The following is a 16562-nucleotide window of genomic DNA, read 5'->3' as shown; positions in this document are numbered from 1 at the left end:
GCCAAGAAGCACCAAGGGAACCAGTGCTCCATGCACACACACAGAGGTATACAGGCCAAGGTACTTCAAATTTTAAAATGATACCAGATTACTAACAATACAATAATTCTAATTAATGACAGCATGCACTTCTCCGAAGCTGATGCTGCCAAGAAAATACAGCGAAAACAAGAACGTTTCAGAGTCTGGAACTGGTCCCGCACTTGAGAATATGCTACCTTTTCTTCTATTTCCTTGAGGTGTTGCTTCTGAAGTTCAATTTTATCTTCTAACTCCCGAATTCTCTGGAACAAACAAGAATGCAAAAAGAGAGGAGGAATTAGGTTCTGTAGAGTGCTAAAGAAAATCCCCCTCCCCATTAAAAAAAAAAAAAAAAAAAGCGACAGCCAAAATATATGATCCATGGGACAAATTAGGTCATAGGTGTTCAATCCAACTCCTAGTTACATGTTCATGTGGGGGTAAAGGTAAAGGTTCCCTTGCTCGAAAGCCAGTCGAGTCCGACACTAGGGTTGCGGTGCTCATCTCCATTTCAAAGCCGAAGAGCCAGCGCTGTCCGAAGACGTTTCCGTGGTCATGTGGCCGGCATGACAAGGCGCACGGAACGCTGTTCCCTTCCCACCGAAGTGGTACCTATCTATCTACTTGCAATTTCTTGCTTTCGAACTGCTAGGTTGGCAGGAGCTGGAACTAGAGACGGGAGCTCACTCCGTCATGCAGCAACTCGGGTCTCGAACCGCTGAACTACCGACCTTCCACAGCCTGCAGTTCAGCGTCTTAACCACTTGAGCCACCGCAGCTCCATGTGGGGGACTAACCTCTAAAAACCTCTTCTTTGCTCTGTGCAGCTCCAAACTCTTTGAGGGGAGATGAGGAGCTTCAGTCTTCTCTCCTGTGCTGTTTTTGCCAACAGAAACAGCCGTGTGTGTGGGTGGGGGTCTCTTTGCCCCTTTCTCGAACTCCACAGTTTGCTCCTGCATGACTGTGTGACTGGGAGTCAGATCAGGCATCCATGGCCCTTCACATGTAATGCGTATTTTGAACCTGAGTTGCAGACTGTTCACTTTCTGCTCACTGACATGAAGCAGTTCAGAACCCAAGATCTAGACCTTCTTTTTCTCAGTATTTCTCACACTAGCCTTCTTATCTGGGATGTTTGCAAACATTATATATGCTTGTATCATGGTTCAAGCTTGTACAATGTGTATGAACAGTAGTAAGAAGCCACTGTAGATCCTGTTAAAAGTTCTCAATTCAGTTCAGGTGCATGGAAGAGTGGAACACAGTGCAAATGACTTTTGCAGCAAAGAGGCGGGGTCAGTGATCCATCCCTACTAGGGATGGGCACAAACCTAAAAAGGGTGGTTTGGTTCTGGGGTTCGGGGCAGTCCACAAATTAAACCCCAAACAGGCCCCACCCAAATCAAGCTGGTCTGGCAAGTTCAATTCCCCCTTTCTCCGGGTTGTGGCTTACAGGGGACAGGAGAAAGGGGAGGATTGCCTAGGAAAGGACTTCCTTTCCCCCTGTCTCCTGGCAATGGCTCGCTGCAGCCAGGAAAAAGGGGATGGGGATCGCCATGGCTGCAAGCCATTTAAACCTACCAGTTGATTGGTGGACAGCGTGCCACTCAGCTGCTAGGTTTAAATGGCTGGCAGCCATTTAACCATTCAATTTTACTCCCTGCAGCTTTGGGGCGGGAAGCAAAACCAAAGAATTAAATGGCTCACTCAGACTTGCTCAGCTGTTAGGTTTAAATGGCTGGCCCCAAACAGCTGAACCGAACTGGACAAAAATGGGGTAAATGTTCCCCGAACATCAGTTGCTGCGCTCCGAACCAGCCCAAATTCGGCCTGAATTTTGGTGCATGAGCCGGTTCGCACCCATCCCTAATCCCAACACTGTCTGAAAAGAATGGCAAGACCACATACATAATAGTTACAATGAAGCACTCCAATGAGATTGACAAGATGGGGAAAGTCACACATATATTTGATTGGCTACCACGCTGCTTAAGGTGAGCTTCATCTCCCAGAAAATCAAAATATATCTCAGTCTATTTCTGGCCAATTATAAACTGAATCAAATCCCATGAAGAGCACAGCAGAATCCAATCCCTTCCAGAACTCCCCTGATTCCCCAGCCCCACTCAAACCTGGTTTAGCAGCTGGTGGCAGCTTTTTGGACAGTGGAAGGAGGTAGATCTTTCCTGATCCCTCCCCCACCAGATGCACAGTATGCGGTTATGGCAGCGACCCAGGTGCTGGGAGAGCTAAGAAATGCATATGCCTGAGGCCAATTACATTTCCCAGAGCTCCAGGCACCAGGAAGAAACAGAGGAAAAGATCAGAGAGAGAAAACTTCTCTTTCTTTCTTCCAGCAGCACTGAACTTGCCAGCAACAGGAGAGGTGCATTTTGTCTCCAGCCTGGATTAAAATCTATATAATACAGGGGGAGGGGGGAGATATATATTTCAACAATAATAAAGAGTACAAACTCAACAAGCCATGAGTATAAATATACATTCACATGAATAAGGCAAGACTCATATAATATACATTCCAATCACACTGTAATGGAAACCACGGTAAATCTCATATATTTTAGTCCAATATTCTTATCTTCAGAGAAAAGAAGAAACAGAGTGCTGTGCCATCAGTATAGTGCCTCTTTAAAGATAGTAGACTGTTGTCATTTTTGGTTGTAACATACAAGCTTTAAAGTGCTTCTGTAGATAAGATATACAGAATGTTCTATGCTTCTTGCTTTCAAGTAGTCACTTGCTTCCAAGCAGTTATATCCAAATATTTTCAAAGAGTAGATAGCAGTAGTCCCATCAATGGGATTTGCTAGCATAAATACCACCATTTCACCAAGGCTTCTTCATGGATGGACAATCACCACATACACCATGAGATCATCTTTATATTTCACAGACAGCATTCATGTCTTCTCTTCCCCATGCTGTTTAATACCTATATGTGCCCACTCACCCAGATTATCTGAAGGTATGGGCTGGGTTGTCATCAATATGGGGACGACACTTAGCTCTATCTACTGATGGATGGCCATCCAGATACGAGCCCAGGAGATTTGGACAAGGCATTACAAACTGTGGCTGGATAGCTACGACAAAGCTAACTGAAGCTAAATCCATCTAAGATGGATGTTCTGTACCTGAGTCGTGGGGGACTGAGTCAGGGAATCAGGCTCCCAACCTTTGATGGGGCTCCATTGGTGCCCAAGTCAAGGGTGAAGAGACTGGGGGTATTCCTGGATGCCTCTCTTTCTATGGAGGCCCAGGTCACCACCACTGCTAGGTCAGCCTTTTTTCATCTGGGGCAGATCAGGCAGTTGGCCACGCATCTCTCCCCCCTGGGACCTAGCTACAGTGACCCATGCAATGGTCACTTCCAGACTGGATTATTGTAACTCTCTCTACGTGACGCTGCCCTTGATTCTGCTCCAGAAGCGACACCTGTGCGGGCTGTCATCCACCCAGTGCTGTGTGAACTGCACTGGCTGCCTATCAAATTCCAGATCCATTTCAAGGTACTGGTGCCCTATACAGCCAGGGGGTAGCATCCCTTAGAGACTGCCTCTCCCCATATGAGCCCCGGAGGTCACTAAGGTCTGCAAATCAACATCTCTCAGTAATGCCCAGCCCCAGGGACATCTGACCAACCTTGGCCAGGACCAGGGCTTTTTTGGCCCCGGCCCCTACCTGGTGGAATGAGCTCCCAGTTGAGATCCAGGCCCTGCGGGATCTATTATAGATCCACAGGGCCTGCAAGATGGAGCTCTTCCACCAGGCCTTTGGTTGAGGTGGCAGATGTCCCTCTTCCCTCCTGGCTATCTCCCCCTCCAGTGGCCTGGTCCCCGATATTGGGGCACTGCTGAATTTTTAAATGAACTGATTGACATCGGAGCTAACTGCTGCACGGTATTTTAAGGTTTTATTGTTTTAAATTGTTTTAATGGTTATTGTAATGCTATTACTGTAAAACTGTTGTAAACTGCCCTGAGCCCACCCATGGGGAGGGCGGTATAGAAATCAAACAAATAAATAAAGCTACATAACATCTCTAGCAAAGATGTTGACAAACTGGCAGAAGCTACTGTAAATTTGTTGTGTGCTCATAAGGAGTGAAAGACCTTGTATATCACATCACAGACATTGCTTAGGCCCTGTGTTTTGGAGGTACACTTAAAGTGAAGATCTTAGATTACTGAAACAAAGTTCATCAGATAGCAAAATACTATATCAGGACCAACTACTATTGAAAATGCAGTATTTGAGCTTTTGAGTAACACAGAAGTCTTCCTTTATTTATTTATTTATTTATTTATTCATTTAACATTCGGCTTCTATACCGCTCAGACCCGGAGGTCTCAGAGTGGTTTACAGTTGTGTTGCAAGCACAGATTGCTCCTAATTCTATGGCCACATTATTCAGGGGATGGGGCTGCCTACCAGCACCTGGGTGGGTTCGCTGTTCACGGCTCTCCTCGGCGGTCCACTGGGTCAGCGTGCATCTGCGGTCAGTCTTCCCCGGCGTTGATCTTCCGGCGCACGGCCCGCGGCAGCCCCGGCTCAGCTCTGTCTGTATCCGGCTCCGCTGCGCCTGCGCCGCTCACGCTGCCGTGCGCGTCTCCGTCGCTCCGCCTCCACCGTCGACGGACGCCGAGTGCTGGGCGCTGTTGTCTCCATCGGCCACCAGGGATCGCCGCATCACACCACCACACCGCTGTGCCGCCGTCGCCGTCACCGCTGCCGCCATTGCTGGTACCATCGCCGCCGCCGAACTCCACCACGTCTCCACAAGGGGGAGGGTGCCCCCTACCCTTCTAAGGGTAGGTACCCATTTATCTACTTGGATTGGGCGGGAGCTAGGACTAGGGCCGGGTGCTCACCCCGGCCGCGGTGGGTCTCGAACAGCAAGCGTTGTTATTGCTTGCGCCACCCTCAGGTACAATGGGAAAGTAGATGCGTCCACTATTGTTAATAGTGCTTCACAGGGCTTTTTTTCTGGAAAAAGAGGTGCCAGAACCCTCAAGAGGGAAATGAGGGTTTCAACCTGCATACTGAAAACTCATGAACTTCTAAACATTTTTAAAAGAATTTAATCCACCGTAGCTCCGAGGTGTACCATGGGGCTAGTTTGGTATGAGGGCTAAGAGGACACCGGGGAGTGACCCTGTTGATGGCTTCGGAAAGGGGGGAATACCAGTCTTCCACCAGCACATCCAATGGGCCGCCAGAGGGAGTCAGATCCCACAGAGCTTCCTGGAACCTGTTAAGGTCCATTTGACTCTGCAGGAGAGCATAAATTCACTCGCTGCCTAAACAGGGAGGGTTAGGGATACCCAGCCGGCCCTTCAGGACAAGGTGGTCCAACCATGGAACTGCATCAGCAGTAATCCGGTCCACCATGATGCCCAATGCAAAGATAAGATCCAGTGTGTGGCCTGCTTGGTGTGTGGGAGTCAAAACAAACTGGGAGAGCCCCAGTGCTGCCATGGACGACATTAGGTCCATGGCCTGAGAGGACGCTGCATCATCCGCAGGAACACTGAAATCTCCCAGGACTAAAAGCCCGGGGTACTCTGAGACCCAGCTAGATACCGCCTCCAACAGGTCTGGCAGGGCATTTGCTGGTGCGTTAGATGGATGGTACGCCAACCAAATGGCCAAACTCTCCTCGGCCTCCCACACCAGGCCAACACATTCAGTGGTGACAATCTTTGCCTCAGGAAGTGGCCTGAAGGAGAAAGCCTCCCGGATGACTAACATCTGCGACTGGAGGAGGATTGAGAAACTCGGGGGGGGGGGAGTTAACTCAGGGTGACAGTTTCACCCTCCCTCGCCCAGGTCTCAGTCACACAAGCCAGGTCTACTGCCTGTTCAACCAGATAACCCTGGAGGAGAGGTCTTATTTTTAACAGACCTAGCATTGCATAGCACCAGTGTCGGAGAAGGGTATATCATCCTACCCCTACGGCCAGCATCTCTTGAGACGGGACAAAGGTTGGAAGGGGACCGAGCATATCCACATCTCCGTCTCCTTCACTTACTCCACCTTGTCCCACCACCATACCTCCCCCACCCCATCAGCACTGGGATCCCCGACCCCAACCTGGTCTCCACCATCAGATCTTATTGGCCTGAATCTGGGCTCACTAAACATCTGACACAGGAACAAAAGGTCTCAGTCCTAATCCTAATAACCTGTAAGACAACCCCATATAAAACACTCTCTTAACAGTACCTCCCAACCACCCTTCTCACTCTCCAGTTCCATTGAATGAAGAACCCTATAATTAATTGAAATGTAATTTCAATCTCCAATCAATTAATCAATTACTCACTAACCAACAATTAATCATTCAATTTGAAATAAATCAATCAGCAGAGAGCAGCAAACTGCTGTAACACCAAACCCCATTCTGTGCACAAATGACAGTAGACGTCTTCACCAGTCACGTAAAATTACATATGCACGCTTTTACAATATCAAAAATAAAATATATTGAATAAAAATCAGTCCTAGGAGGAGGAGGAGTTGGATTTATATCCCGCTGCCCTTCAGTTGGCGTTTTAGACCACCTTACAATCTCCTTCCTTTCCTCTCCCCACCACAGACACCCTGTGAGGTGGGGGGTGGGGCTGAGAGAGCTCTGAGAGAACTGTGACTGACCCAGTGTCACCCAGCTGGCTGCATGTGGAGGAGGAGTGGGGAATCAAACCCAGTTCTCCAGATTAGAGTCTGCCGTTCTTAACCACTACACCAAAGTAAAGAGAGATGCTTATGCTTTAAAGGCGACATGGCCAAAATGAACTTCTAAGGTATGAAAAATGTTACCTGAGCACTGCACTTGTAAAAATATAATACTAAATTAGAGCTCCAGTTAGCATCTTAATAGCTCTTGTGACTCAGTCTTATTGGATTTACATTCATCAGCAAGTCCGCAAAAACAATGTGGTAATTTTAGCACAAAGCAGGCAGAGGAGGATTTGCTAAGCCGCTTATAGACTCAGCTCAAAAATGTTCAAAAGGGTCAGTTTTCTGTACCAGCTCTGCCCTATAGAAGAACTCTTTCGAAGAGCAGCAGCAACCAACTCCCTGGCCTAGAACGCCAGAAAATGAAACAGCTGCCAGCGCCAGATGTATCTTGTAACTCTGAACGGTAAGGAGCGGCACTCTCAGTACCTTCATGCCATTTGTCAGCTTGATTTAATACAATAAACTGCCCAGGCAAAGCTAGATTCAATCCAGTAGCGCTTTTGCCTAGGCAAAGAATCGCTTTCTGTAAGGTTGCATGGCTGCAGAAACTGTGTGGATTAAGTCTGAGGCTGTTAGAGAATTATCTGTCTGAAACGAAAACTACCAGCCTGCTGGATAAAATTGTCAATATTATTATTGTCAATGCTTTTAGCTGTCAAAGAGCACCCTTCTGTACGTAAGCAGCAATGTTGGTTCTCTTGGAAAAGCCGCTCCTCTCAGTTCACACTCTAAGTGCAGCAGCTGGAACTTCAACTCCTCTGCCTGCCCTGTACGTGTTTAGAGCGAATTGGGAGATCCGTTGTTGTTGCGGGGGTGGGTGGGTAGTAAACAGGAGACAGAAAAGCACCTGAAGCAAATGGGCACTGGATGTAAGGAGTGGGGGAGAGTTCCCCTGACCGTGAACCACTTTTGAGAAGATCAGAAACCACCGCCCCCCTTTGGATACAAATGGAGAAGACCTGCAAAGAGCAAACGTGATGTCCCCATTATCTCATGTTTCTTCAGGTAGCCCTTGGCATTCACCGTCCAGGGAGGTGCTGCTGGGGAGGGGGGGCAGTTCATGGCGTGCAGGGCTCAGAGCGGTGGCCTACCCACCGGTTTACATCCGACTTTTAGTTTGAACATCGAACACTTTCATGACACAATAGTGTCACGGGGTGTCATCAGGAGGGACAAAGAAGTGTGTGTGGGTGGGAGACAGACAGACAGCAGGACTCAGAGCAAAGATGGAAGCCACCCGACTGAGCCACAGAGGGAAGCAAACACAACCCAAGAGACAAATGCCGCCTCTAACACTGAGGATGGTCATGTACTAAAGAAGCCAGTTTTTACCGCTGTAATTAAAATCTTGCCACAGCCCTATTTCGGAAGCTGTCTGAACCCTTGAGTCACTATACCAATGCAATTAAAAACAACCTGCATCTCGAAAACCAAATACCTTATGGAATTATGCCCCCTTTGTCAGTTATCAAAACCTTTCAAAAGTAGGAGCCATAACAAGGTGTTCTGATGCTCTCTAGTTGTGCTTAAGAACCCAGGCGGTGGCACAACTGCAGTCTGGATGGCGTGACGGAGGGGCCCTGCAAGGGCACTGCTGGGCTCCCTGCTCTCCGTCCCCTTCTGTAGCTTCATGCACTGCCACCGTCCCTCCCTCTTAGCTCCCTACCCGGACAATCCTTTCATCTGTTACTAAAATAAGAACAGGACTCTAATCTGCGGAATAAACAGGAAGCAGCGTCTCCTCGTCTTGCCAAGGAGAAGGACATGAACTGCAGTGACTGACGACATGACCTTATGCAACCCAGGGCGATAAAATCTGTCGGGCGGGATCCAGCGGAACATCTCTGCCAATGGCAGGTCCTGTGGGCAAGAACCCAGAGCCAGCAGGAGGGCCCACCGGACTGGCATGAGGGGAACAGCTCCACAGGGTCCAAGCCACTGGATACCATCCAGCCAACATTCATCACGACTCCGCTCTTCTGGAGGCCGTTTTGCTGTCTCCATTCCTACAGATTCCCACGTGGCACACGTGGTCATGGACACAACTGCCTCTGGCTCCGTGGGTGGCCTTTTTCAGAAAGGTCAATGACCAAGCCAAAGGAGAGCCATTTTTTTTTCCTAGCATGGACTTTGAACTGCATCCCTGCAGCTGATTAGCTAAGCTGTGGGTTAATCAGCCAGCTCAGGCAATGAGCGTCATGACTCATTCCCTGCTCCAGTGGCAGACTTCAGAGAAAGAAGGGTCCCTTCACAGACCCTGAGATGCCCACGGCACAGGCCCCCCCCCTCTGAATGCCACGCAGGCAAACCCTGTGGCCCTCCCCTGGCCACATGCCCCAGTCCCCAGGGATGTAACCAGCCTCCTGAGGACAACCGCACACTGTGGGTACCTCTGGCGGACCTGGAGCCCCAGCGTCTCCCCCAAACCACTTTGTAATTAAGACAGCAAAGGACCAGGGTGGAGGCGCATGGACTCAGCAAAGGGACGCATGATGGGCCGCCGGGGCCCACCCCATTCCACTCATCCTCGTGAGGAGGAAGACATGTCGTAGGTCTGGGCATTAGCTAGAAAGGACACAGGAGGCCTTTCCTAAACCTGCAGATACACAGGGGCCTTGCAGGCCCAACAGCTTCCTTTAGTCACTTGTGCCTAATAAGGAGGGTTGCCATCCTCCCGATGGGGGCGGGGTCTCCCCCGATTTTGGGGGGCCCAATCCGCTGTCAGCCAGCTGGCTGGTGGGGGGAACCCTGCCCCCAAAGAGCTCCGCTGTGCCTGACGTGCCCAATCCGATGACGGCACCCAGAGGTGACGTCACTGTGCCGGGCACATCGTGTGGGGGACGCTCTAGCCTTTGGCTAAAAACTCTATGGTGATCATAGAGTTTTTGGCTGAACACTAGTGCGTCCCCTACACAATGTGCCCGGCATGATGACATCACTTCTGGCTGACATCATGGTGGCGTGCGCTCTGCAGACAGTAGGCGCCTGGTCTTTCCGGCCCACCCTCTCGCATCCTGTTAATGTGGAGACCCCTGTTCCCAGCTTCTGCTTTCACCTCAAGGAACCTGATTCATCCTTGCCCCTGCCTGCACAGGCGCTACAGCCCCTCCTTGCCACATTCTACTTCCTACTTCTGCTTTCACCTCAAGGAACCTGATTCGTCCTTGCCCCTGCCTGCACAGGCGCTACACCCACCCCACCCTGCCACATTCTGCTTCCTGGTGAGGAGATCTCTGCCCCCTGCTCCAGGAGAGTCGGCCTACACTGTCAGCCAGAAAAGGACAACGAGAGCTCCAGTGGGGAGAGTGGAGACTGCTGCTTTCTGTCAGTCCAGATCTGCTTTTTTCTCCTTACCTTCAGCCTTTCTCCTGCCCCTTCCACCTCAACCATAAACTGGTGAGATTGGCTAGATGCTGGGAAGGGATTTTTCTCTTAGTTGGAAACTGGTTTATTTTGTGGCCAAGCTATTTTCGCTTTCATCATCTAGTCTCTCCCCCCCCCCCATTTCTTTACTTACAAACAAAAAGGAGTTCTCCTGAAGTGGGAGGGATCCTGCCCTTCCGAGTCTGAGTTCAAGTGTGAGGAATGAGCGATGACGGGTGTCTTACAAAGGGCAGATGTGTGGTACTCACCACCTTAGCTGATTCTGAACTCTTAAAGTGTTGCCAGTCTCCTTAGTGAGCTTAAAATGACTCCAGGGAGATTTAAATCACCTGGAGTCCTGTGTCCAGTTTTGGGCACCACATTTTAGGAAGGATGTTGGCAAGCTCGAGCATGTCCAGAAGAGGGCAACCAGGATGGTGAGAGGGTTGGAATCCAAGTCTTACGAGGAAAGGCTGAAAGAGTTGGGTATGTTCAGCCTGGGAAAGAGAAGGCTTAGAGGGGACATGATTGCAGTCTTCAAGTATCTGAAGGGCTCTCATGTAGAAGATGGAGCAGATCTATTCTCTCTTGCTCCGGATTGCAAGACTAGATCTAATGGGTGGAAATGACAAGGGAGTCGACACCGGCTAAATATCAGGAGAAACTTCCTCTGTACGAGTGGTTGAGCGGTGGAACAGTCTGCCTCGGGAGGTGGTGGATGCTCCTTCGCTGGACGTTTTCAAGCGGAGGCTGGATGACCATCTTTCGGGTATGTTGTAGGGCTCTCTTTTGGCTGTGCTCCTGCAGAGTGCTGGGGGTTGGGCTAGATGACCCACAAGACCCTTCCAACTCTAACATTCTATGATTCTAACTTGCTTAGATTCTGTGTTATTTTTCCAAATATATGTGGATCCCCTTTCGGACAATGGATCTCTGAAATCTCACATCATTCTGTGGAAACCACTCTCTGCTTCTCAGTCTGGAGTGACCGTGCATAACACCCGTCTCTCGATTGTGGCCTCAGAAGGCCTCATGTCCCCCTCATGAAGCCTCCATTTCTGATCCTTCCCACTGCTTGAACAAATGTGGAGTCTCCACCAAGCCGGTCATTTGCTACCAGGCCATGAATATAATTGTGGTTTAACTCCAAGATGCCCTTCCTTTGCCTCCATCTGCGAAAGCTCACCAGGGGACACTTAGAACAATTAATAGTCACAAATCTCAGTTTCAAATCCTATGTTAGGAGTAAGCCCTGGTCTGCCTTAGCCATTGGGTTAGCAGGTGCTAACATCACTAAACTGTGATGGTGGTGGAGAAAGCCGAGAGAGAGAAACAAGACAGGAATGCACATCTCATGATGAAGTTTCTACCTCTGCACTGGTCAAAAGCAATATATCCTCCCCCCCCACACACACACACATCCTCCTCTAAGAAAAGCATAGTGTTCTTGCGTTACAGTCTCACAGTTTCAAATATAACATAAATGGCACAAACCTAATTTGACCCTTCACAGAACCTCCATTGGAACAGGAGTCCCCCCAGCGGCCAGACCTGGCAGGCATGCTACAGGATAAGCACATCTGCCACGAATACTGGATTCAGCAGGTAATGGGTTAACTCACCAGTTTACCTATTTCAAACAGCTGTCATCTGTTTTGGGAACTATAGCAAGGTCTGCCTGTGTCAGGCTCAGTATGCATTTTATAGTTCCCCTGCCATAGAGGAAGGGGGGGCAGAGGGGTTTGAAACCAAATGCTTTCATTTTCCTAAAGGCTTTGATGTGTCACAGAGAAATGTTGTTTCCCCTTATTTACATGCTTAGTGTGTGTGTGTGTGGGGGGGGGTAGTTGACCATTGTTTCTGGTGGGGTAATTTGGTCCTGCTCTTTAGTGCCTTTGCTTGCACACAATATATCTGCGATTCCTGCGCTGTCACCTTCAGTCCTAACCAAGATTGTGTTCAGTTTGGTATTCTTCAACTAAACTTTCTTCGAAGGAAGAGTTAGATCTATGGGACAGGCACATTTTAAAATTGGGACACAGAAGCGACTGGTTGGATCACACACCGTCTGGAGGCCTCCTAGCCCTCTCTGGACTCCAGAACTGATTTAACCAGGATTCTGACAAACTGTTAGGACTGAAGGTGAAAGTGCAGGGATTGCAGATATATTGTGTTCAAGCAAAGACCGTATTAAAACATACTTAGGAATGAGTACTCCTGTTTGCCTTCCTGTTTCTTTAGCATCTTGAGCGTGCCCTGCTCATATTCCAGATTGGTAGCCCTATCTGGGAACCTTTGGGGCTTGGGAGAGGGAAGTGAAAAGTCAACGTGGAAATCAAAGTGGAGGCAGAAAGGGGAGCCGGTGCCTCAACATGCAAAGGGGCCGGGTTACCTGCTGGGCCTGCTGCAGCAGCTCCATGCGTTCGTGTAGGATCTGGCTGTCAAATTCGCGGCTTTGTCGCAGGATCTGCCTCCGCACCTTCTCCACGGCAGCACGCAAGTCTTCCCTCTGGGCCTCGTTCAAGGACTCACTGGCTCGCTTCCCTGGCTCCTGCTGCAGAGCATTATAAAGTGTGGCTTCCAGCTCCTGGATTTTCTAATGCAACCCAAATCACATACAAAACAGTCTCCCGTTGGAATACGGAAAGCCAACACAACACAGCTAAGAGCAACAGCAACACTCAAGCAAGTGAAAGGAAGCCTGCGGGGTGGTGCGAGGACACAAAAGCAGCAGGAGGGAAGCAGCCACGGGACATCAGCCACGAGCGAGGAGCACACAGGACTCCGTACGGGGCAGGCACTGTGACGGCATTCATGGCGTGACCTGCCCGGTTGCCCAGACCTCGCGCCATGTTGTGCAAGAGACGGCAATGGAGGGGGGCTGTAGCTCAGTGGCAGAGCACGTGCGTGGCATGCAGGAAGTCCCCGGTTCAGTCCCTGGTGCGTCCACTTCAAAGAGGCAGCAAGGCTGGGAAACAGGCAGGCCACAGACCTTGTAGATGGCCCTGGTCTGGACGGGCCATCGATGGGACGGTATAAGGCAACGGCATATGTCCAAAGCAAACTGGACTGGCAAAAAAAGCCCCATGAAGGGCTACTGACAAAGTAGGGGCTACCTGGTGGGTTGTTAAAACAGTCTAGAGTTAATACTGTCAAAACAATGGAATACGGTACGCAACAGGAGACTGCTCAGAGTTGCGGCAACCCACCCCACCCCACCACACGCACACACACACATGTGCGTCAACACTTTTAATGACTGGCCCCTGGGGCTGTAACAGTGGCTACCCACCATCACTAAAATAATGGCTGATTTGCAACTTCACAGTGAGCTATATGTTGCCCTAGACCATCCTCGTTCATTCCAAAGGATGGCTACTCTGGGCAGTCTGTGGTGTGTAACGGGTCGAAAACTGTTCATGGAAGCCGCTCCCCCGGCTGTTCTTCACTCCCCTTGACGAGCACCGGTGGGAGGGGGACACAGCTCTTGACCCAACCACTTTGACAATGATCTAAATGAACAACATTTGGTTCTCACTTGTTCTATGCACTGCACTCTGTTTATTAAAATAGTCATACCCTACCTTTCCCCGTGGCTCCAGGTGGCTACCAGCTCGAATTTAAAACATAGAATAAAACAAGAAACCCCCAGTGAATCCCCCTCCCCAAGAAAACGCCTGCACCCCGCACCTCATGAAAAGCCCTGGGGAAACTAAACGGCCTTGCAGTTGCCTCCTGAAAGCTCTGTGGCCCTCTCACCGCCTCAGGAAGCCCGTTCCACAGGGTGGGAGCTGCGATGGAAGAAATGGGCTCCGGTCAGTGCTGGGTGACGCAGGCAGAATGGGCTGTGGGTGGCGGCCTGAAGAACGCAGTCGCTACAGACTGGCATGTGGGAAGAGACAGTCCTTTCGGCACCTGAAGGGCACGTGGAACTGAACTCTGAAAGGGACTGGAAGCCAGTGTGACTGCTCTGAAAGAGAGGTGAGATTCGTTCCCATGAGCTAGCCCCTGACAGGGTCCTGGGCAGCGTTCCTCTGGTCATCAGACCGCAGCTCAGAGAGGTCAGTTGCTGTACGCAATAGCCATGGGAACGGGGAGTAACCCAGCACTGGTTGGCACTTGCAAGAATATCAGCAGTGAATACCCTGAGAGAAAAATGACAGGATATGTGATCAAAGATCCCCCTGGGTGGGCAGGAAGTCACCCCCCCCAAAAAAAGACGCCGGAGAGTGAAGAGTGACACACACCCTTGCTGATTATCATCCATTACTGTGGCCGTGCTGCAGATTAACACTTTTGTGCTATGCAGGGCCTGCAGGCGGGAGAAGCATTTCAGGCTCGGCACTTCAGAGTCAACGGTTGCTTGCTGTTGCCATAAGATGCTTCTGCCAACGGCCGAGGGGGGCAAGTTTTGCCAGTTGGAAACCCCCCCCCCATTGCCCTCTCTTCTGTTCCCCAGAAGCAACGAAGGGGGGGAGAGCACAGTGGGCTGCAAGGGGAGGGGGAAGGGGGAAGTTTTGCTTTGTTGATAGAGTTCTGCTGATGGTATTTTGGTGGCTGTTTCGTGAGCACCGGCCATTGACACTGAACACAGATGGAAGGGGGTGGGGAAGATTACTAAACAGAGAAAGCTAATACCTCAGGGAACCAAGCAGACTGAAAACCTGTCTCCCTGACACACACTCCCTGCATGGAATGAATTGCCCCCCCCCCCCCCCCACCTCGAGCATCCAAGCACGTGAGTTTCTTCTCAGACTCTGGTACTCACAGGTTTACCACTTCAGTGAGATCTAGGACAAAGATGTCTTTCTCCCTGTTCGCAAAGAAAGCCAGATTGGTCCTTTCCCTTTGGACTTTACAATAGTTGTTAAAAAAAAAATCTTGGGAATGTGAAAGCTAAAAAGATACAAGGATACCATTGTTATATCATTCGCTGATCCCAAGTCTTGTAAGTATAGTTTTAAGACACCAAAATCTCACAGTTCCAAAGGCAAGCTTTCAAAGCAGAGGGTGATGCAGTGCAACTGCGTAAGCTCTCTGGGAGGGGGGTAAGTGCTGCAGTCTGTCGCAGTCTCAGGCACGGAGTTTAGCGCACACACTTTAAAAACTGAAACATAATTCTCACACTTTTATCCATGATTATTATGTGTCCTGTAATAAGCCATTTCTGTATTTCAGCCAAACCCACATATTTCCTACCATGTAAGCCTGGTCCAGCGCTTGCTTCCTGTAGTCCAGCTCTTCCTCTAGATAACCCTTCTGCTTAGTGAAGAGGTCCTGAGTAACAGCAAGAAACAAAGGCAGGGTTTGTCTTTTGACCAGGTCAAGAGGAACACCAAACACTCAGAGGCTTTGGCAAATCAGGCATGGATTAGGAGTATGCAAAGGCCAAAAACTGAACCAAGCAGAACATTTACAGCTAAAAGGTAGCATTCCGTTCAGTTCTAAGATAAAATATTTTCTGTCTCACACCTTTTCATGAGCCACTCATGTAGGCAGCGACTCCTTTGCTGTGGCCCTCAGCCAGGCAACTTGACACCCTGGGGCTGATTCTCCCCCAGAGTCGCATGAGGGCTTGCATCCAAATGTTGCAATTTTAATTGCATAAAACCTAGTAAGATTTCTTTATCTGTGGGACAGCCTTCATACCTTTTATTTAGAACTAGGAAAAAGGCCCGTTGTGGAAATAAATACAACGGCCTCTAGAAAGAGGCTCTGGGCGGGTGCCCTGGCCTTGGACACTCAGTGTCAATTTGCTGTGGTGACCTCAGCAGGGTATAATGACACTGAGCCCACCATTTTTTCCAGAGGAACTGATCTCTGCTACCTAAAGAAAAGTTGTAATTTTGAGTGATCTCCAGCCTTCACCTGGAGATTGGCAACGATGGTTTCCCAGAAGGGAATAGTTGGTTTGGAGGGCAGAGTCTATGGCTATGTACCTGTCCGAGGTCCCACGCCTCCTGAAACCTCACCCTCTCCAGGCTCCATCCCTCACATCTCCAGGAATTTCCCACCTGGAGTTGGCAACCCTATCTCCTTCCCAGCCAATCATCAACCTACCTTTATTTCCCCCTCACTCTTCAGTTTTCCACCCCTCACACACCTACAGCCTCTCCCGTGCTCTGAAGCCCTGACTGCTACGTCACATTGGCTGTCATACGGGGGCCACCTCAGCAGCATATAAGGATACAGAGCCCACCATTTTCTCCAGGGGAACTGATCTCTGCCGTCTGGAAAGCAGTTGAAATTCTGAGTGATCTCCAGCCCTCACCTGGAGATTGGACACATTTTACCTCAGAACAGCAAAACTGTTTAGAATGTTAGAGGCAAAAGCCAATCAAGTCGCATAAGCAAACGACCTCTGTGTTCCGAGGCAAAGGCCAATGAGGCTGCATATTACCTCTGTGTTCTGACT

At 49.7% G+C, this 16562-nt stretch overlaps 1 protein-coding gene across 1 annotated transcript in view; it reads right to left on the bottom strand.

Moving 5' to 3' along the window:
• JAKMIP1 (janus kinase and microtubule interacting protein 1) overlaps positions 1-16562 on the bottom strand; it is an 81819-nt gene that overhangs the window by 2552 nt on the left and 62705 nt on the right. Inside the window, 3 exon segments of the mRNA XM_015424294.1 lie at positions 219-284; positions 12540-12743; positions 15347-15424. Coding sequence (XP_015279780.1) covers positions 219-284; positions 12540-12743; positions 15347-15424 — 348 coding nt within the window.

Source organism: Gekko japonicus, unplaced genomic scaffold, assembly GCF_001447785.1.
Source record: "Gekko japonicus isolate JY-2015 unplaced genomic scaffold, Gekko_japonicus_V1.1 scaffold2362, whole genome shotgun sequence".
Taxonomy (NCBI): Eukaryota; Metazoa; Chordata; class Lepidosauria; order Squamata; family Gekkonidae; genus Gekko; species Gekko japonicus.
The sequence above is the reverse complement of the archived record's forward strand: the minus strand, read 5'-3'. Positions and strand labels throughout refer to the sequence as shown.